This window comes from Rhinolophus sinicus, linkage group LG06, assembly GCF_036562045.2.
Source record: "Rhinolophus sinicus isolate RSC01 linkage group LG06, ASM3656204v1, whole genome shotgun sequence".
Classification (NCBI taxonomy): domain Eukaryota; kingdom Metazoa; phylum Chordata; class Mammalia; order Chiroptera; family Rhinolophidae; genus Rhinolophus; species Rhinolophus sinicus.
The window spans coordinates 160,204,669-160,225,008 of NC_133756.1; the positions used below are offsets into that span (position 1 = coordinate 160,204,669).

Below are 20,340 nucleotides of genomic sequence, written 5' to 3' on the forward strand. Positions count from 1 at the left end.
CACAACAAGGCGCGGCCTAGGGGGCCAGTTTCCTGCTCCCGGCCGGGACTCACGGAGCCGCTAAATCGGAGTGACGGTTCTGGGAGCCTCTTCCCCAGGTAGCCAGGGTGGGGAGTCGGCCCCGCACGGGAACCCGGCTGCAGTTGCTGCAGAGCGGACCGAGCCAGGTGGGGTTGCCGTTTGCCGAGCGTCCGGCAGGGGTCCGCTCACCGCCAGCCCGCACCCTCCGCCGAGCAGCTGCTGCCGCCCGAGGTAATCTCAGCTCCGCGCTGGGGACCCACTGGAGGTGGGGGTAGGGGGTAAGGATGGCTGTGGCCGTGTGGAGGAGGGGCCCAGGGGAGGAGCCCAGGGGCGGGGGACAGGCTGGGGGCTGCCGGAGGCGTTGCCGCCGCGGCCCAACGCCCGGGAATGCCCTCCAGGGCTGCAGTGTCGGGTGGGGCCGCCCGGCCCTGCAATTCGAGCTGCTGCCCCTGGTTAAAAATACCCCCTGCCCTGCCCCCCTGCCCCGCAGTGCCCTTCCGTCTCGGCCCCAGCCCTCCCCACCCAACAGGCGCTGGCCCCTCCCCAGGGACAACTCTGCCTTTTACTAATTTGTCCTCGCGGAATTGGCCGTCGGCCTGCGGAGGGAGGGGCCGGGAGACACCGTGAGTAAGAGAGATACAGAAGGTGCCCCAGAGATAAGGGAGATAGAGAGGAAGCGGGTAGGAGCCGGAGGAGGAGGAGGAGAAGGAGAAGAAAGAGGGAGGGAGGAGGGCGGAGGGGCAGCGAGAGGAGGGCGGGGAGGAGCGCTCTTCCTGGTTGGGCCCTGCCCTGAGCTGCCACCCGGGAAGCCAGCAGCAGGACCACAGCGACCCCCCCAAAACACTCCTCCTCCAGGTAAGGAGCTGGGTGGCGGGGCCAGGATTTCCGATCTTGGCCACTGCTCCCGGGCTGAGAGGCTGCCCCTGCCCTGGGGTCTCTGAGCGCCGGGTACAGGGGCGGGGGCCCTTGAAGCCCTACAGTCCAGGAGCCTGCCCTAGCTGCCTCTCAAGGCTGGGCTGCGGGAAAGCCGGGAGGGGAAAAGAAGGAGGCCCCGTGCCCGATCACCCAACCTGTCTCAGGGGCCTGGGAGGGGACCCCGACTGCCTGGCATTTTCAGCCCCAAAGCCAGGGAAAGGGGCCGGTGGGTAGGAGTTTGGCTAGTATGGGGATTACAGGCAGGCAAACGGTCAAAGAGGCGTTTCCTGAGGTCTCCCACCTTGCTGGTTCCCTGTGTTATCCGGGGCTCCGCCCTGCCCCACCTAGCTGGCTGGCCTAGGACAGTAAGCATCTAGGAAAGGAGAGGTGGTAGCATTGTGTGGGGGTAGGGAGGTGGTGGCCAGCACAACCCCGGCTTGGAAAGCCCCTCTCCTGGGAGCAGAGGCCAGTGGCAGAATCCCGAGTTCTAGGTTTAGGGAGGAAGGGTAGGCAGGGGCAGGCAGGAGCCCCCTGAGTTCTAGTCCTGGGAAGGCCTGGGTTCTGAGCAGACCCATTTGTCTTGTAGCATGGCTGAGGAGTTTATCACCCCAGTGTATTGCACTGGGGTGTCTGCACAAGTGCAGAAGCAGCGGGCCAAGGAGCTGGGCCTGGGCCGCCATGAAAACGCCATCAAGTACCTGGGCCAGGATTATGAGCAGCTGCGGGCTCAGTGCCTGCAGAGTGGGGCCCTCTTCCGTGATGACGCCTTTCCCCCAGTGCCCCAGAGCCTGGGCTTCAAGGAGCTGGGCCCCAACTCCTCCAAAACCTATGGCATCAGGTGGAAGCGTCCCACGGTGAGAGGGGCTACCCTGGGTGGCACTCAATTTACCCCCATCCTGGGTAAGGAATGGGAACAGGACTCCAGGTCCCTGGTGGGGAGTGGGGTGGCTGGGTTCCAGTTTCTGCGAGGGGCTGGCCGAGAGACAGGACGCTGGGTCTCTTGCAGGAGATGCTCTCCAACCCCCAGTTCATCGTGGATGGAGCCACCCGCACAGATATCTGCCAGGGAGCGCTGGGTAGGCCCTAAGGGGTTCTGGATGTTTTTTCCATAGGAGTTCCCCATGCCCATTCCTTCTGGCTTTGCCCCAACCCCTCCCTCCTGCAAGCCCAGGCAGGCTCTGGCTATCAGTGTTGGGGCTGGTTTGCCCAGATTCCTGGGTCTTTTCCGTAAGTTGAGGGGTCTATTTCCCAGGGATCCCCGGGTTCTCCCCAGCATGGGTACGCATGTGCCCCACCAGGAGCAGTTCAGGACAGCAGCCTGATGTGACTCTCCCATCCCAGGGGACTGTTGGCTCCTGGCTGCCATTGCCTCTCTCACCCTCAATGACACCCTCCTGCACCGAGTCGTTCCACATGGCCAAAGCTTCCAGGATGGCTATGCTGGTATCTTCCATTTCCAGGTGAGGAACAGGGTGGGGGAGAGAGTGGTAGCAGGCACTAGAGGAGGTAAGGACTGATGACCCACCACAGTCTGAAGTTAGGGGGCCTCAGGGCCACACCCTGCAGGGGCCAACCCTCCCTCTAGAAAGTATTTGACCTCTGGGTGCCATCTTGGATCTGTCATGTATGAAATGGCTGGGCAGGTATTTTGGCTGGCAGTTCTCCTGGGTGGTTATGCGTATTGGGGAGAAGGTGCTTGGAAGAGTAGAAAGATCTGTGTAATATCCTGTGGGACAAATCCTTTTTCCTCCCCAAGGTCTCAGTATCCCCATCTGAAAAAATGAGTGCTCTGCAGGGGAAAACAGACCAGCACATGTGACTATCGCCACCCCTGATGGCCATCTCCCCACCAACCCCCAACTTCTGCACTGTGGCAACCTCTAGCCTTCCACAGATTCCTGCAGCAAAGAAAGACTCAGGATTAAGTCTATTTAAACCAGCTTTTCCTGACATTGTTGATTCATAAAATCCTTTTTTTTTTAAGTCACACTAAAGAATTCTTAATGAACTGTTGTTTGGGAGAGACACACCCCCAGCAACACTGTGTGAGACCCTCTGGCCACGGTGGCCCCAGCCCTGCCCCAGGGACTCCTCCTTCCACCGAGTCAGGGAACCCCCTTGCCCCACTCCATCCTCATCCACCTTGGGGACTGACAGGACCCACAGTTAGATCGATGTTGGCCAAATGCCACACATCCCCCCTCCCCCACTGTCCGCAGGGGCGTGGCCTCACCGCCCATTTCCCCGCCTCCTTCCCTCACTCCGCCAATCCGTTCCGTTCAACATCCCACATGCGCACTATCTACACCTCCTCCCCTTGCCCCATTGTTCTGCACCTGCCTGGTCCCCAGACCCTAAACCCCTAAGCACTGGGTCGCTCTGGCCCCAGGGGACCTGATTTCTCCCTTCCTGGGAATCCTGGCCCTCTGGCATCTCTGAAGCGAGCCCCAGGATTGCAGGAACCCCACCCATCTTGTGGTTGAAGAATCTGGATGTCACATTTTGGGTCCACACCCACTTTACATATGTATCCCTCAACCCAATCCTACACACACACACACACACACACACACTCACACACTCACACACACTCGCACAAACCCTGGCCTAGAATGGTGGGGGACAGGTGGAGGGCATAGCCTAAAGGGGGCTAATTCTGGGAGAGCTCAGACCCTGGAGCTTTTCAACCTCTCCATACCTGATGAGGCACCTTTGTCTATTTCAAAAATATCAACAGTGCTGCCCTAAAAGCTTTATCTTCATGATGGCATTAGTTTTCCCCCATGAGGAAGGTACTGCTGTTCCCTTTTATGGATAGGGAAACTGAGGCTCGGGGGGATAATTTGCTCAGTGTCCTGTACCTAGGATACATGACTTAGAATCAGGGTCTAGTAAGTGAAAGAGCTGAGGCTTGAGCTCAGGCCCAAGGGATCTCAAATCAAGTACTCACTGTGCTTCCCCTGCCCCCCGACCCTCACAGCTGTGGCAGTTTGGGGAGTGGGTGGACGTTGTCGTGGATGACCTGCTGCCCACCAAGGACGGAAAGCTGGTATTTGTGCACTCTGCCGAAGGCAACGAGTTCTGGAGCGCCCTACTCGAGAAAGCCTATGCCAAGTGAGTAGGGTTCCAGGGGACAGCTGCAGGCCATCCTGGGGTGCAGGATCCTATACGGTCCCGGAGCACTGACCTGGGGCCACCCACAGGGTAAATGGCAGCTATGAGGCCCTATCGGGGGGCAGTACCTCGGAGGGCTTCGAAGACTTCACAGGCGGTGTCACCGAGTGGTACGAGCTGCGCAAGGCGCCCAGCGACCTCTATCAAATCATCCTCAAGGCGCTGGAGCGGGGCTCCCTGCTGGGCTGCTCCATTGACGTGAGTGCACCCAGCCCGTGCCTCGAGCTCTGAACCTCATCCCCCCAACCTGTGACCTGAATCTTGTCTTTTGGGGGTTCCCTCTCCCAACCCAGCCTCATCTTCATCTGGGCTTTGCTCCAGACCCTGTCATTCACCCCGCACCATGTGGTTCCTCACCCAGCCTCACCGGTCATTTCAGTCTCATCATCCTCCACCTCCATGCCTGGTGTCATTCCTGTCCCCCAAACCACAGACCTCGGCTCATTTTCCCAACCTTCCACTCCTCGTTCCTGTCTTTTAAAGCCATGCCATCCCGACCAGTTTACCAGCTCAGACCTCAGCTCTTCACTAGTCCCAGTTCCCGTTGGTGCCGTCTCTCTCCTGTACTCACTGCATTCACTCCTTTCGCTGCTCTTCTGTTCCAATGACTCATCCCCAGACCTCCTCCTTGATAACAGGCCCCACTCCCACCATCACTGCATCTTCAGTTCTAACCCCGTGTGTTTGCACAGGGCCTGACCAGCTCTGGCCAGAAGTAGTGTGAGTGGGCACGCCCAGGCCCCCTCACCAGTGGTGGTGTTGGTGGAATACCTGGGTAGCTCCACTTCTAGGGAGAGCATCTATATGTGGAGATGATGGGTTGGATGGGGTCAGGGTCCCTGCCTGCCACTCCCAATAGCTACAGTATGTGCAAGCGGAAATGTCCAAGACCCATGAGTACTCGGGGCTCATCTCTTACCTGGGGATAGGGACATGTACTAAGTCCCTGGAACCTTGCCCCTGACCATAGCACATGTCTTTCTGCAGATCTCCAGTGTTCTGGACATGGAGGCCATCACCTTCAAGAAGCTGGTGAAGGGCCATGCCTACTCTGTGACTGGGGCCAAGCAGGTACTGAAGGGGCCTTCCCTGCAGGATGGTGCCTGCCTCCTCACCTGCCCTTGCCTGTCTGGCCTGTTCCCAGGGCTGTGGGAGGGGCTGGCTCTCCTGTAGTAGCACTTTATCTGTCTCCTGGGGACTCTTACCCTGAGATGTTTATCTTGTCATGCCCTGATTCACTGTAGTATATGTACATAGCTGCCTTCCTCTGTGGTCAATTCCTGGCTTTTCCGCTATATTTCTGGCGGAAGGTGTGGTGTTGGGTGCTGCGCCATGCTCGGCGACGTTGAAGTGGTGGGAAGGGATGTTAAGTGCATGCCAGAAGCAGGCGCTCATGGGAGCTTTGGGGAACAGGTGAACTACCAGGGCCAGATGGTGAACCTCATCCGGATGCGGAACCCCTGGGGCGAGGTGGAGTGGACCGGAGCCTGGAGTGACGGGTGAGGGGCAGCGGGCACTGGCTGGGAAGGTTTGGGGAGGCTGGTCAGTGTCCCTGGCATTTCTGCTCGGGGCTCTGCCAGCCTGGGCTGGGGAGCGCCAAGACCAAGCTCAGGCCACGTGGGTCCCTGTGCCCAGCCTGCGATCATCTTCAGGGCATCTGACCTGGCCCTCACAAGGGAACCCCTGGAACTGGGATCTTGGGGCTTGACCTTGAGGAGGCTTCTGACCCGGGCTAGGGGTGGACAGGCCCCAGGGACAGAGGCTGGGCAGGTCAGTGCCCACCAGCCCCAGGCATTACCCTTCTCTCCACAGCTCCTCGGAGTGGAACAATGTGGACCCTTATGAACGGGAGCAGCTCCGGATCAAGATGGAGGATGGGGAGTTCTGGTGAGCAGCCCCCTCTTCAGTCTGGCCCTTCTTAGGGCCTTGCACCCCACCTCTCAAACCCCACAAACCCAGCCTGTGCCACATCCTTCTGTGTCCTGGCTGGAGACCATGGCTCACCTCTGCACCTCAATCCCCAGGATGTCATTCCGAGACTTCATGCGAGAGTTCACCCGCCTGGAGATCTGCAACCTGACGCCCGACGCCCTCAAGAGCCGGAGGTTCCGTAAATGGAACACCACCCTCTACGACGGCACCTGGCGGCGGGGGAGCACCGCAGGGGGCTGCCGGAACTACCCAGGTGACCTGACCTGACGGGCATGCAGGGTGTACAGAGGTGGGGTCCGGCCCTGCTGCCTGCTGGCTCGAGGGCCTCAGGCAGGGCACATCTTTCACCAAGCCTCAGTTCCTCACTTATAAGATGGGGGTAGTTGTGCTGACCTCTCGAATTGTTTGAGGAGTAAAATATTGAATGTCCTTGTAAATTCTGAAGATCCACGTTTGCCTCGCCATTCTGGGGCCTGAGCCCAGGGTGCAAGCAAGGGGAGAAGATTTCACTGCCATCCAGCCATTTCCTGTCACTCCTCAGCCTGAGACCTTCCTCCCTTATCCTTCTACCTCCTTTCCCTGGGCTTCTAGATCCATGTGGATGACGTGGCCACAGCCTGGCCTTTCGGAGTTCCTTGCCATCCTCACCTGCTGCAACCTTTTCCTTCACCTTAGTTTAGCCACCACCCGAGAGCTCCGTTCCGCACGGCCCACTCTGACCATGCCTTTGACCTTTCAGCGCCCTTCCTCTGCAGCCCTCAGCCTCGTTGAACTGTCTAATCTGTTGAACCTACTACTTTTACACTATCCTTCATCTCCCATCTTGTCCTCTCATAACCCGGTTAAGTCATCATTTTAACCTTGTCCCTCAAACACTCTCAGCTTCCCGGCTTCTGTCTCCCTCTGTTCCTCTCACCTGGCACAACCACAATCCTAGCTGAACCCTTCCCCCTGGCTTCAGAACTGTTAAATGTGGCTGGAGAGAAATCACACGACTGGAGCAGTATTTTCCCTGTAAATTCCCAGCCACAAACCTCAAATGAGCACTTTGCATGGTCCCCAGCGATTCCACTACTAGTTGTCAACGTCCCCACTCTCTCCTCAAACCTCCCTCTAACTATTACTCTCATCTGCAGACGTGGCCTTGCATATCATGGAAAGATAGACCTCATCACGCAGGACACCCCCTCATATTCCCACCTCCAAATCCCCAGGCTGTCTGGACCTGTGCCATCTTTACTACTTTCCCTCCTATGACAGTGATAAAACTGTCCCTGCTCATGGGGACCCTGACCTCTGCGACCTCCGCTCGGATCCCATTCTCCCTCACCTCCAAAATCCTTGCTCTCGCATCCATCACCTGTCACCCCTGTGTCATTGTGCAGAATCTCCTGCCTTAAAACAAAGTAACCCTCTGTTGACCCCACTTCCCCACCCATTTCTCTTCTCCACTTCAAAGCCAAATTTCTCAGGGATTGCCACATTTTCTGTTTCCTTTCTGACTTCCAGTTCAGGTTTTAACCCATTCCGGTCCAGCTTCCATCCTCACCATACTGCTGCGACTGCTTTTTTGAGGGTCTCTTACAGCTGTGACTTTGCCAAATCCACTAGTCACTCCTGTGTCATTGTGTAGAATCTCCTGCCTTAAAACATATCATGGAAAGATAGACCTCATCACGTCCTGCGTCCTCTAGCAGTTCTCAGCAGGGCTCACAGTCCTCTATTTTGAAGTTTTCTTCCTCGTAGGGACCCAGTTTCAGCTTTTCCCCAAATAGATAACCACCGTTCCCTGCACCATTTATTGAGATATCTGTCCTTTCCTCACTGTCAGCTCTATCATAGAGTTCCCATTTATATGTGGGTCTGTTTGGGGCTCGCCATTCTGTCCCTCTGCCAACAGCACATTAGTTTCGTTGCTATAGATTTATAAGTCCTGCCATTGGACAGAGTGAATTTCTTCTTCAAGAGTCTCTTAGCTATTCTTGCATTTTGTTTTTCCATATGAATTTTAGAATCAGCTTACAAGTCTTACACAAAACTATTTTGAGAATTTAATTTGGAATAGCATTTGAATAATCTATAGGTCAATTTAGGGAGAATTGATATCTTTACAATTTTGAGTCTTCTTATCCAAGAATGTGGTGCAGTAGTCCCCCTCCTGATCTGTGTTTTCGCCTTCCGCAGTTTTGGGTATCCATATAGTCAACTATATTTGAAAATATTAAATGGAAGATTCCAGAAATAACTCATAAGATTTATTTATTTATTTATTTATTTTAACAATTCATAAGTTTTAAATTGGATGATATTTTGAGTGATGAAATTTTGGGCCGTTCTGCTCAGTCTCCCCAAGATGTGAATCATCCTTTTGATCCGCGTATCCACAGTGTATACTATACGCTCCCTGCCCGTTTGTCACTTAGTAGCTGTCTAGGTTATCAGAGCCACTGCCCCAGTAGCAGTGGTTGTGTTCTAGTCACCCTGACGCTGTGTCACAATACCTACGTCATTCACCTTATCACTTCATCTCATCACATAGGCATTCTGTCATCTCACATCACCACAAGAAGTGAGTACAGAATAATAAGATATTTTGAGAGAGAAACCACATTCACATAACTTTTATTATAATTGTTCTATTTTATTAGTAGTTATTGTTGTTAATCTCTTACTCTGCCTAATTCATAAATTGAACTTTATTATAGGTCTGTATGTCCTGTGTTCCCAAAACATAGTACCATGGGTCCCCAAAAATAAGACCTAGCCGGACCATCATCTCTAATGCGTCTTTTGGAGCAAAAATGAATATAAGACCCGATCTTGTTTTACTGTAATATAAGACCAGGTTTTATATAATATAATATGACATAAGACTGGGTCTTACTAATTTTTGCTCCAAAAGACACATTAGAGCTGATGGTCTGCCTAGGTCTTATTTTCAGGGAAACACGGTATATACAGGGTTCTGTCCTCGGTTTCAAGCATTCACTGGGCTCTTGGAATGTATCTTCCACGGATAAGGGGAAACTACTGTGTATTTATTCATTTTGGCCTTCAATGTGATAAAATTTTATAATTTTCATCATAAAGGGCTTACACGTTTTTTGAGATTTATTCTTACATATTCTATCCTCTAGTTGCTATTGTAAATAGTATCTTTTTAAAAATTACATCTCCCAAGGAAGAGTTGCTGATACAGTAACATGCAGTTGACCTTTTAAATTTATTTTGTATCTAGCAAACTTGTTAAACTGTAACTGATTTTAGGGATTTATCTGTAGATTCTCTTTGGTTTTCTAGTTGACAGTATAGCCTCTGCAAATAATGCAAATTTGTTTCTTCTTTTCTAATTCTTGTAACTTTTGCTATGTTTTCTTAATATGCTGGCTAGTTCTATAGAGTATTGAACAGGGGTGGCTATGTCCTGGGGGGGTCTTAACCCTCTCTTAAAGGAAAAGTTTTCTGCTCTGGGATTTTTTGTAGATACCTTTTAGTAGATTAAAGCAGTTTAATCTTATTAAGTACTTTTAGTTATATTTATTATAATATGCTTTTTTCTTTTATGTGTCAACATGGTAAGTTACATTTACCATTTTTAAAATAGTAAGTCTACCTTAGATTCCTGAGATTAAAAACGACACATTCATGACATAATTTTTTTTATATATAATAGCTTTACATTTTGTTCATGAGTGAGATTTACCTGTATGTTCCTTTTCTTATACTGACCTTGTCAAGTTTTGATATCAGTGCTGTATTTCTATTTGGCTTATAAAGTGAATGGGGAAGTGTTCTCTCTTTTTCTGTTTTCTGGAAGAGTTTGCATGACATAGGGATGATTTATTGCTTGAGTATTTGGTTGGACTGGTCTGTAAAGCTGTCAGGCCTGCTCTTTTCTTTGTATGAAGATTAACTTTTGATATTGAGTATCTTTAATGGTAACAGGATTATTGAGGTTTTCTATTTCCTTTTGAGACTATTTTGATGAGTTGTATTTTTTAGTTTATCCTTTGCATCTGTTTTCAAAATTATTAGTGTAGAGTTATCCTTAATCTATTCTGATAAATCGTCTGTAATGATATCATCTCTTAATTCATAGTGTTGCTTGTTTATATTTCCTCTTTTGTCTTTGTTAATCCTGTGAGAGGTTGTCAATATTCGCCTTTACAAAGAAATGACTTTTGACTTTGTGGATCCTTTGTATAGTATTTTTCTGTATTATTAATCTTTGCTTTTCTGTTTATTTCACTGCTTTCTTTAGATTTATTTTTAGACTTTATTTTCTGACTTCTTAAATTACATGCTTCTTTCATTAATTTGGGTTATTTTTTTCTATATAAGCACCTAAGGCAATACATTTCCCTCCAAGTGTATCTTTGAGTTACACAATTTTGATACATAATGTTTTTAAAAATTGTGATAATTCACATACCATAAAATTCACACTTTTTTAAAAAAAATTTTTATTGGGGAACAGTGTATTTCTCCAGGGCCCATCAGCTCCAAGTCATTGTCCTTCAATCTAGTTGTGGAGGGCACAGCTCACTGGCCCATGTGGGAATCGAACTGGCAACCCTGTTGTTCAGAGCTTGTGCTCTAACCAACTGAGCCATCCGGCTGCCCCAAAATTCACACTTTTAATGTGTACAATTCGGTGGGTTTTAGCATATTCATGGTGTTGTGTAGTCATCACCATTATCTAACTCCGGAACATTTTCAATACCTTCAGAGGAAACCTTGCATCGATTATCAGTCTCTCCCTATTCCTTTCTCCCCCCAGCCCATGGCACCCACTAATCTACTTGCTATAGAGTTACCTATTCTGAACATTTCATATAAATGGAATCATATAGTATATGGTCTTTTGCTTCTTTAACATAATGTTTTCAAAGTTCATCCATGTTGTAGTATGTATCAGTACTTTATTTCATTTTTATGGCTGAATAATATTCCATGACATGGATAGACCACATTTTGCTTATTCATTCATCAGTCAATGAACATTTAAGTTGTTTCCAGTCCTCGGCCATTGTGGCTGTGCTGCTGTGGACATTCAAGTGTGTGTGTTTGTGTGAACATATATTCTCTTGGGTTATAAGTAGGTGGGGTACCATTGGGTTATATGGGAATTCCATGTTTAACTTTTTGAGAAAATGCCAAGTGTTTTTTAAAGTGGCAGCACCATTTTACATTCCCATTAACATTGTATGAAGGTTCCAGTTTCTCTACATCCTTGTCAACACTTGTTATTGTCCATCTTTTTTATTATAGTGTAAGGTGGTAGTTCATTGAAGTTTTGATTTGCATTTCCCTAATGACTAATGATGTTGAGTATCTTTTCATGTATTTATTGGCCATTTGATATATTTTTTTTGGAGTGTCTAGTTAAATAGTTTATCATGAATGTGTCTTGGATTTTTTTTTTCATTAAATTTATTGGGGGTGACAATGGTTAGTAAAATTACATAGGTTTCAAGTGTATAATTCTATAATAATCACCTATATATCACATTGTGTGCTCACCACCCAGAGTCAGTTCTCCGTCCATTACCATATATTTGACCCCCTTTACCCTCTTCTACCATCCCCCCTCCTGAGTATTGGATTTTGTCAAATGTGTTTTCTGCATCAGTTAAGATGGCCTTGTGTTTTTTCTCTTGTTTCTGTTAATGTGGTGTGTTACACTGATTTTCTTATGTTGAGCTATCTTTGCATTCTTGGGATTAAACCCTATTTCATGATATATAATCCTTTTAATATGCTGTTGGATTTGGCTTGATAGTATTTTGTTGAGGATTTTTACATCAATATTCATATGTGATATTGGTCTGTAATTTTCTTTTCTTGTGATGTCTTTATCTGGCTTTAGTACCAAGCAAATCTATGGATTTGCCTATTCTAGACAATATAATTTAATATAAATGAAATCATACAATATGTGGTTCTTCATGACTAGCTTCTTTCACTTAGCATAGGGTCTTCAAGGTTCATCCATGATACAGTATGTATCAGTACTCCATTCCTTTTTATTGCCGAATAATATTCCATTGTTCAGTTATAGCACGTTTTGTTTATACATTCATCAGTTGATGGAAAATTGTTTTGTTTCTACCATATGGCTATTACAAATAATACTACTGTGAACATTCACATACAAGTTTTTGTGTGGATGTATGTTTTCATTTATACCAAGGAGTGGGATTACAGGGTCATATGGTAATTCTCTGTTTACCCATCTGAGGAGCTGCCAGACCATTTTCCAAAGTGGCTGCACCATTTTACGTTCCGTGTGTGTGAGGTTCTGATTTCTCCACATCCTAATACTTGTTATTATCTATCTTTTAGGTCAATGTCAGTTTTGTGTGTGGACAGGGGCGATGATGTGTACCTTTAAAAAGAAATTGTGCATATTCTATCCAGCACTTGGTTGTTTTAGTCATGGGAATTGTTCAGGAAACTGAAATCACCAAACTGCCAGAAATGCAAGTCTCATCACACTTTGCAGCTCAGTGGCCTCCTATCAGACCCTGCTTTCTCTCACCTTCAAAGTCACTGTCGACGTGGCAGCTCCAGCCACCTTTTAAAATCTTAGTCCAATCATGCCCCTCCTGTGCAAGCCTGTCAGGTGGTCCTTTGGCTCTTTGATTCAGTCCGCATTCCTCACCACCACCCTGCCAACCTCTGGCATCTCCCCGGATTCCGTGTGCTCACTGGAGCCCAGAGCTTCATTAGACAGTGGCCAGCGCCCCATGTGTGGGACTCTTAGTTCTCCCTCTGCCTGGCTCCTGCTTTCCCATGTCTTCCCAGGGCTCCCTATTCAGGTCTCAGCTCAAATGCCTCCTCCTCCAAGAAGCCTTCTCTGAACAACTTCAGCTTGCTTATTCTTTGTAATTGTTAATTAACCTGGCTTGCTCATACTTTCCCTCCCCTATCTGGAATATGAGCTCGAGGGCAGGGACCATGTGTCCCCACTGCATGTCTGTCACATAACCCATGGTGGGCAATTAGTAACATTTGTTAAATGAATGAATGAATGGACAGACTCTTGGGGAAGGGGCAGGTTTGGGGGAACACTCAGCTCTTCCTCTCTGATCCTCACCTCACCCCGTCTGCAGCCACCTTCTGGGTGAACCCTCAGTTCAAGATCCGGTTGGAGGAGATAGATGATGCGGACGATGACTACGGAGGTCGCGAGTCAGGCTGCAGCTTTGTGCTCGCACTCATGCAGAAGCATCGCCGCCGTGAGCGCCGCTTTGGGCGTGACATGGAGACAATTGGTTTTGCAGTCTATGAGGTGAGCGGATGAATGAGGACAGAACCTGGTGGGGAAAGCTGGGCTCCCGCCCACCGCAGGCAAGCTCCGCCAGGGGGCGCCAGAGGACGCCGCTGTTGGCCAAGCATGAGCAGCACTAACCAAATCACACCCCTGAGCCCAGGCAGGCACCTGCTGAGGCCCTCTGCCAGATGTGGGGTGGGCAAGGGCCTAAAATTCATCCTGTGAAGTGGGTGAAGGGAGAGGAAGATAGTTGGATAGGAAAGGGGAACATTCTGGGATTCACCCCCATTCTTAGAGGCCAGAAGGCTGCTCCTGGGAATAGGGACCTGGAAGGCAGCTTCTGGGGCCAGACTTTGTTTTGGCTCAGCTTCAGAAAGAAGTGGGCAAGTGGGCTGCCATGGAGGAGCAGTGAGCTGCCTGTCTTGGAAGTGTGTAAGCAGAGGCTGGTGTGGAGATATATGATAAGAAAAACCCTGCTTAATGCACTGTGTTCAAGACAGAAACTCCTAGACCTCCCTGTTGGGGGTAAAGGATGGCCACAGCTTCGGCCCAGGCCCAGAGCCCCTGGCAGCAGAGGGACCTCTGATAATGTGGGGCTATAGGACGTTGCTGTTGGCCGCCCTGGGGGCTGTCCTAGGGGCTCTGATTCAGAGTGGAAGCCCAGGGCATTCCAGAGACAGAGAACCCTGCTGAGGCTACAGCCCTCCTAGGTTACTGGGGTCCCTCTCCATTGTGAAGACAGATCTGGGTCACCACTGGCCCCAGGCGCAGGGCCCTGCCTCAGGTCTCATCATTCTCGTCTTAAGAACTCAAGGCCCCTGCCCAACACATGCCCCGCCCTCTGCCCCTTGGACCAACCACACGTCTCTAACTTCCCTGTTTCTCTTGCAGATCCCTCCGGAGGTAGGTGTGGCACCTGACTCGCCTGGATTTCCACGTCCCTGAACACACATGGTGCCCAGAGGGTAACAGGATGGTGGCAAGCCCACACACAGGGAACTAAGATGTCACCTTGTTTTACTGCTCATAAAGTGCCCCCTTACCCCCCACCCACTGTTTAGTGGGCAGAGCAAACTGCTCTCCTGGGGGATCCAGAGCAGGTAACAAGCGAGGGAGCTGGATTTCAACCCTGGTCCTCAGAGCCCCACCTGACATGCACATCCAAGGCTTTTCCTGTCTTACCATTTACACTCCATGAGTGCTAGCTGAGGCCATCTGGGGCACTGGTTAAGAGCAGGACAGTGGACCGGCTGAGTGTTCTGCACACCCTTGAGTAAGTTGCTTAAGCTTTAAGCCTTGGTGTCAGTGTCCATGAAATGGGCATAACAGCACCACCTCACAGAGCTGTTGTGTTAAATGAGGTGCCACGTGTAAATTACCCTGTGGTGTCTGACAGGGGAAGCTCCAAATAGTAATAGGAGAACATTATTTCATGGTATTATAGTATCTACATTTACCTCCACTCTGTGCAGTAGGCAGGGTTATTACCCCCATTTTACAGATGAGGAAACTGAGGCAAAATGATTTGTGAGGGTCATGCAGCCTGTGGGTGACTAAGTCACAGCCCAGCTCTCCAGCCCCTTGGCCAGGATCAGAGCCTGGGATCTGGATCTGGGGACAGCTCCTAAGGGTGGGCTGAGTGGGCAGCTGCAGATCCCGCTCCCTCCTTCCCTCCTACCAGCTGGCGGGCCAGCCAGCGGTGCACCTGAAGCGTGACTTCTTCCTGGCCAATGCATCGCGGGCCCGATCAGAGCAGTTCATCAACCTGCGGGAGGTCAGCACCCGCTTCCGCCTGCCGCCCGGGGAGTACGTGGTGGTGCCCTCCACCTTCGAGCCCAACAAGGAGGGCGACTTTGTGCTGCGCTTCTTCTCGGAGAAGAGCGCTGGGACAGAGTGAGTTGAGGGCCCCCTCCCCAGTCCTCCTCCACAGGCCCCCCCTGCTCCCCTCCTGATGGTCCCTCTTTCTCCCCACCCCTGCAGGGAGCTGGACGACCAGATCCAGGCCAATCTTCCTGATGAGGTGCGTGCCCTGCCCCCACCAGGCCTTCTTTCTCTCCCCGACCCTGGGTTTGTGATGAGGACCTGAGGGTCCTGTCCCCTGGGCTCCAGCTGGCAGGGCAGAGCCCCTCCTGGCAGGAGCCATGGAGTAATCCTAATTCCTCATTTACCCAGCACTTTACAGTTTGCAGAGGACTGTGAGAATAATGGTGTGAGGTCCCTGTGCTCTCACTCTCTGCCGAGTCTACGCTGAGCTCTTTCCCCTGGTCGCCCTGTTCCCTCCACAACAACCCTGTCAGGATACTGTCACTGTCTCCCCTCTCTGTGGGAAACTCAAGTTTAGAGAGATTAAGGAACTTGCCCAGCGGAGTGCAGCAGGGAGCCAAAGCTCAGCCTTCATCACTGAGCTGAACTGCATCCTTCTCATTTAGGTTGCAAGAGTCCTAGGCACGGGTAGAGGGGGGACTAGAGTACCATTTTGCAGATGAGAAGAGTGAGGCTCAAAGACATAAAGTGACACGTTGCTAATGAGAGGTCCCAGCCCTGCTTTCCGCTGCTGCCCATGCAGGGGCTGGGCTGGGGCACCCCTGACCTGCTCTCCCCCCTTCTCCAACCAGCAAGTGCTCTCAGAAGAGGAGATTGATGAGAACTTCAAGTCCCTCTTTAGACAACTGGCAGGAGAGGTAGGTTGGGGCGTGGTGTAGGGGGGCCTCTAGGGCACCGAGCTGCAGCCTTTCTGCAGGACAGGTGCCATCCTTCCTCCTCCCCCAGGACCTGGAGATCAGTGTCAAGGAGCTGCAGACCATTCTCAACAGGATCATTGGCAAACGTGAGCATCTCTGAGTATCTGCTCTCCACCCTTGTCCTGTCCCCCATTCCCTCCAAACTCCAGAATCTAGGCTTCTGCTCCCACATTGAGCTGCACCCGACCTCTTGGTCTTCACAGGTGGGGAAGCCTTCCACTGCCTTTCCAAGCACTACTTACCCCCATTTTCCTCCCAAACTCACACCGTCTTGCTGGACCTCTTTATGCCTGAGCGCTGTGCCCTGGTGTGATTAGACGCTTAGCTGCTGATAGTACCTTCCTGCCAATATACAGGACCCCTGCCTCCCAGAAGATGCACCCAGGGCCAGGCCACGTAGCTCAGGAGCAGAGCTGGCTTCACTCCTTGATGTGCACAACTGAAGGCAGCCGATCCCCAACCTGCCCTTTGCCCCCACCTCTGACCTCTATCATCCATCCACACTGTTCCTTTGGCCCAGAACCCCTCTCTTTGTCTTCTTACGGGGGACCTGCAGCCAACCACCCCTGCCATGTTTCCACCGTGTTCCTTTTCCTTCTGTTTCACACTTGTTTCATTTTACTCTGGTCTGGTCATGGTGTTCACTTGGCTGTTGGGGCACTGACTGGTTTGATTACTAAATACTTTAAACGGTTATTTCTTCTCCCCCCCTTATTTAACCCCTTCCCCCCCCCCCCGCCCCGTTCAAGTCATTGTTTCTCAGTCTAGTTGTGTAGGACACAGTTCCCTGGCCCCTGCTGGGATTATGAGCCTTGTGCTCCACCACCACCACCCCCGTCACCCACCCACCCCACCCCCGCTGAGGCAGTCAGTCCTGGTGGTCAGAGCAGCTCACGGGAGCTCTCACGAGCTGCCAGCCACTCACGCTGCCCACCGGCCGCTCACGGGAGCACACGGAGGCACACAGCAGCCCGGGGCAGCTCATGCCAACCTCCGGCTGCTCATGGCAGCCCAGCTCCAGGGAGAGCCGTTGTTCATAATCTTAGCTGTAGAGGGTACAGCTCACTGGCCCATGTGGGAATTGAACCAGCGATCTTGGCGTTAGGAGCACCGCGCTCCAACCACATGAGCCACCGGGCCAGCCTAAACTGTTATTTCTGATGATAAAGACACTACTACACACTTATTCTGCTATATTTGACATGCCAGGAGCCAGGAACCGTGCCTCCCTGATCCCATCCCCCCAGGTGCCTCTGCCTCAGGCCAGGCCCAGGAACCCGCTGGGCTAGGGTGCTGGAACTGGTTTTTCTTGCAGACAAAGACCTGCGAACTAAGGGTTTCAGCCTGGAGTCCTGCCGCAGCATGGTGAACCTCATGGATGTATCCTGCCATGGTGCTTGGGGTTGGGGGGTATAGGTGTGGGAAGGCCACTGGGTGACTTGTCCTAGGAACAGTGCAGAGAAAGGCCAGAGCTCTGTGCAGTGTGGGCGGACTGGCGCCTTCCTGGGCATCGTCCCATTGAGTGAGGGGGGAAACAGGCATGGCCAAGTGAGAAGGAGAGCAGGGCCTGGGTCATGGAGTGACCCTACGGCTGATGCTCTTTCTGCGCCCCTCCAGTCTGTTGCGATTCAGAGAACAGGACAGGCCTGGCCACGGGCCCACTGGACATGGGCTCTTGCCCCTTTTCCCCTCGTCTCGCTCTCTCTGTGGCCAGTCCCCTTCTCCCCACTTGCTCACTTTCGCCCCATGCCTGGTTTAAGCTGTGGAGTTTTTTTCTTAATGGCTACCCAGCGGGACGGCAATGGGAAGCTGGGCCTAGTGGAGTTCAACATCCTGTGGAACCGTATCCGGAATTACCTGGTAAGTGGCCCTCCCGTGTCCTATGCAGCCTCAGTCACAGCAGAGCCAGGCCAGGCTGCAGGCTGCATGGACTAGGCCCTCTGTCCTGGGTCTGCCTCTCTGGAGCCCACAGACCCCAGCAACCGACTGGCCCTCCTTTGGGACCTCTCCCCCCACCCTTAACAACCCGCCACCCTGGGGCGGACTGGAAGGGCTGGATGTCGCAGTCCAGCCCTCACCCTCTGATCCCCACCCCAGGCCATCTTCCGGAAGTTTGACCTGGACAAGTCAGGCAGCATGAGTGCCTACGAGATGCGGATGGCCATCGAGTCTGCAGGTGAGGCTGGTGGCACCTGTGGTCCAGGCCAATTCCCTGACAACTGGCCCTTGTCCCTGGGGTGATGATGGCAATGGTGGTGGTGTGGGAACAGCCATCTTCTGCCTTTTTCCCATGGTAACTGAGCTAAGTGTTTTAGTAGCATTTCCTTTTGTCTTCACTACAACCTAATGAGGATAGGGGCTCTTGTTGTCCCCAGTATGCACAGAGAAAAGTACAACTCAGAGAGGGAAAGTGACTGGCCTAAGGCCACACAGCCAGGGTAGGCAGAGTGCTCCACAGCCTCCAATGAGAGAGGTGCAGGGCTCACCCTCCCAGCCCTAGTCTCCTTCCCTGTCCCTTTGGGCTGGGCTGTGCCTTCCTGACCCACACCCGCTCTCCTGGGACAGGCTTCAAGCTCAACAAGAAGCTGTACGAGCTCATTATCACCCGCTACTCAGAGCCTGACCTGGCTGTGGACTTTGACAACTTCGTGTGCTGCCTGGTGCGGCTGGAGACCATGTTCCGTGAGTGTCCCTATTCAGCTCCCTCTTCATGAGCAGTGGGAATGACAGATGTGGGCCCATACCATGGCGTGTGTCAGGGAGGCCAAGGTCTCTGGAGGTGGGGCCCCGGTGGGCTGAATTCCAGGAGACTAGGGGCGGGGGATACTCTGGCAGCAGGAAGGGCCACTTCTGGCTGTGGCGGGTGAGAGAACTTGGCGTGCTGTGCAGAGGTGGGGGGTGAGGCAGGAGGGGGACCTACTTGAATGTTCCACAGAATTCTCAGCCCATGTCATCTTTTCTTGAACACATAGGGTTTTTCAAAACTCTGGACACAGATCTGGATGGAGTCGTGACCTTTGACCTGTTTAAGGTGGGAACCTCCCTTGGCTTAGTGGGGGAAGGCACTCGGGTGGTGGAGGATGCCTACCTTCCTGGGGCTGGAGCCTGTGGCCTCAGAGCCAGCCCTAAAGAATGGGCCACCTGAGTCCTAGAAGGATTGGGTGGGGTGTCTGGGTTCTGGGAAAGGAGCAGGAAAGAAACAGGAAAGAGGCCTGTGAAAGAGCCAGCAGCCTGGTCTCCCAGGGATAGAGGAGATAAGAAAGTGCCCCCCCAAGAGGGTCACTCTCCCACCTTTCCTCAGAGGGACTGAAGAGATGGTGGCTCCTGAACCAAGGGGCTGGGAGGCTGGACTTGGGGTTTCTGCTGCCCCTGACTGACCCCTCTCTGCTTTCCTCTCCACCCGGCAGTGGTTACAGCTGACCATGTTTGCATGAGGCGGGGCTTAGGCTCCCTTGCTGTGTCCCTTTTCCTTCCTCATCTGCCAAGTCATGCCTTCCCGTCACACCACACCAGGCCACACCAGCTGCAAGTGCCTTCCTCGGAGCAGGAGGTGGCCTCGCCTTCTATCCCCTCACCTCCCAGCTGTCACGGTTAGTCTGCTCTGGGCTGAGCTGTGTGGCCCTCCCTGCTCCACTGGCCGTGGGCTCAGTTGGACATTCCCCAGCCCCTTCTGTTGCCAAACCAGGAAGGCAGCTTTCGCTTATTCCTGCCTCAGGATGGGGCTCCAGGAGGAGCTGACAGCCCCAGACCTCCCAGCATCCTGATGTGTCCTCTCCCCTCACTCCGGAGGCCACCCACCTGGCCTCGCCTACACACTTTAAACCATAACCACTAAAGCTCTACACAGTCTGTATTGTAGCGTGTAGAGCCCCCTCCCAGCTGGGGTCGGGTCGCCTCCCCAGGGCTGGGATCGCCTGTTCCTTCCTGTGCAGAAGCCAATGCACCTCTCTGCCCCGTGGCCTGGCCCCCTGTCCTGCCCTGGCATGGGGGTGGTCAGGCCTTCCCTTTCCCCTCCCTCCCTTATTTTTTATATTGGTGATTTTAAAGGGGACTCTTCAGGGACTGGTGAACCAGTTATGAGGGTGCACCTGGTTCTAGGGTGGGTGGTCTCATGTTTCCATGCAGAAAACCCCAAATAATAAAGGAAGAGGCCCCACATCTGTCTCTGGAGTATGTTTCCATCCAAACCTGCTGCCTGGGGGGCACCAACAAGCCTAGGCCTTCAGGAAAAGCTCAGGGCCTCACACCCACCCCGCTCAGCCCCCCCTTCGCCACTGCCCC

At 52.1% G+C, this 20,340-nt stretch overlaps 1 protein-coding gene across 3 annotated transcripts; it reads left to right on the forward strand.

Moving 5' to 3' along the window:
* Positions 1 to 44: 44 nt before the first annotated feature.
* On the forward strand, positions 45 to 20,215 carry CAPN1 (calpain 1). Of its 3 annotated transcripts, none has more exons than XM_019737650.2 (22): positions 45 to 252; positions 1,523 to 1,790; positions 1,943 to 2,012; positions 2,278 to 2,396; positions 3,917 to 4,050; positions 4,140 to 4,308; positions 5,098 to 5,181; positions 5,524 to 5,609; positions 5,923 to 5,997; positions 6,135 to 6,295; positions 13,158 to 13,336; positions 14,210 to 14,221; positions 15,000 to 15,211; positions 15,299 to 15,338; positions 15,934 to 15,999; positions 16,088 to 16,145; positions 17,375 to 17,439; positions 17,851 to 17,919; positions 18,157 to 18,235; positions 18,625 to 18,741; positions 19,032 to 19,090; positions 19,467 to 20,215. In XM_019737650.2, the coding sequence occupies exons 2-22, from the start codon at positions 1,524 to 1,526 to the stop codon at positions 19,491 to 19,493; spliced, it is 2,148 nt and encodes a 715-aa protein (XP_019593209.1). In that variant the 5' UTR covers positions 45 to 252; position 1,523; the 3' UTR covers positions 19,494 to 20,215. The 3 variants fall into 3 exon arrangements, with proteins under 3 accessions (XP_019593209.1, XP_019593210.1, XP_019593208.1); XM_019737651.2 differs by lacking the exon at positions 45 to 252 and adding an exon at positions 512 to 644; XM_019737649.2 differs by lacking the exon at positions 45 to 252 and adding an exon at positions 681 to 876.
* The last annotated feature ends 125 nt before the right edge of the window (positions 20,216 to 20,340 follow it).

Excerpts from the sequence above, each read along its gene's own strand:
- CAPN1 (XM_019737650.2), top strand. The coding sequence starts at position 1,524 with ATGGCTGAGGAGTTTATCACCCCAGTGTATTGCACTGGGGTGTCTGCA. Across the intron at positions 2,013-2,277 it reads TATCTGCCAGGGAGCGCTGG|GGGACTGTTGGCTCCTGGCT; the intron begins GTAGGCCCTAAG and ends CTCCCATCCCAG. Across the intron at positions 16,146-17,374 it reads CAACAGGATCATTGGCAAAC|ACAAAGACCTGCGAACTAAG; the intron begins GTGAGCATCTCT and ends TTTTTCTTGCAG.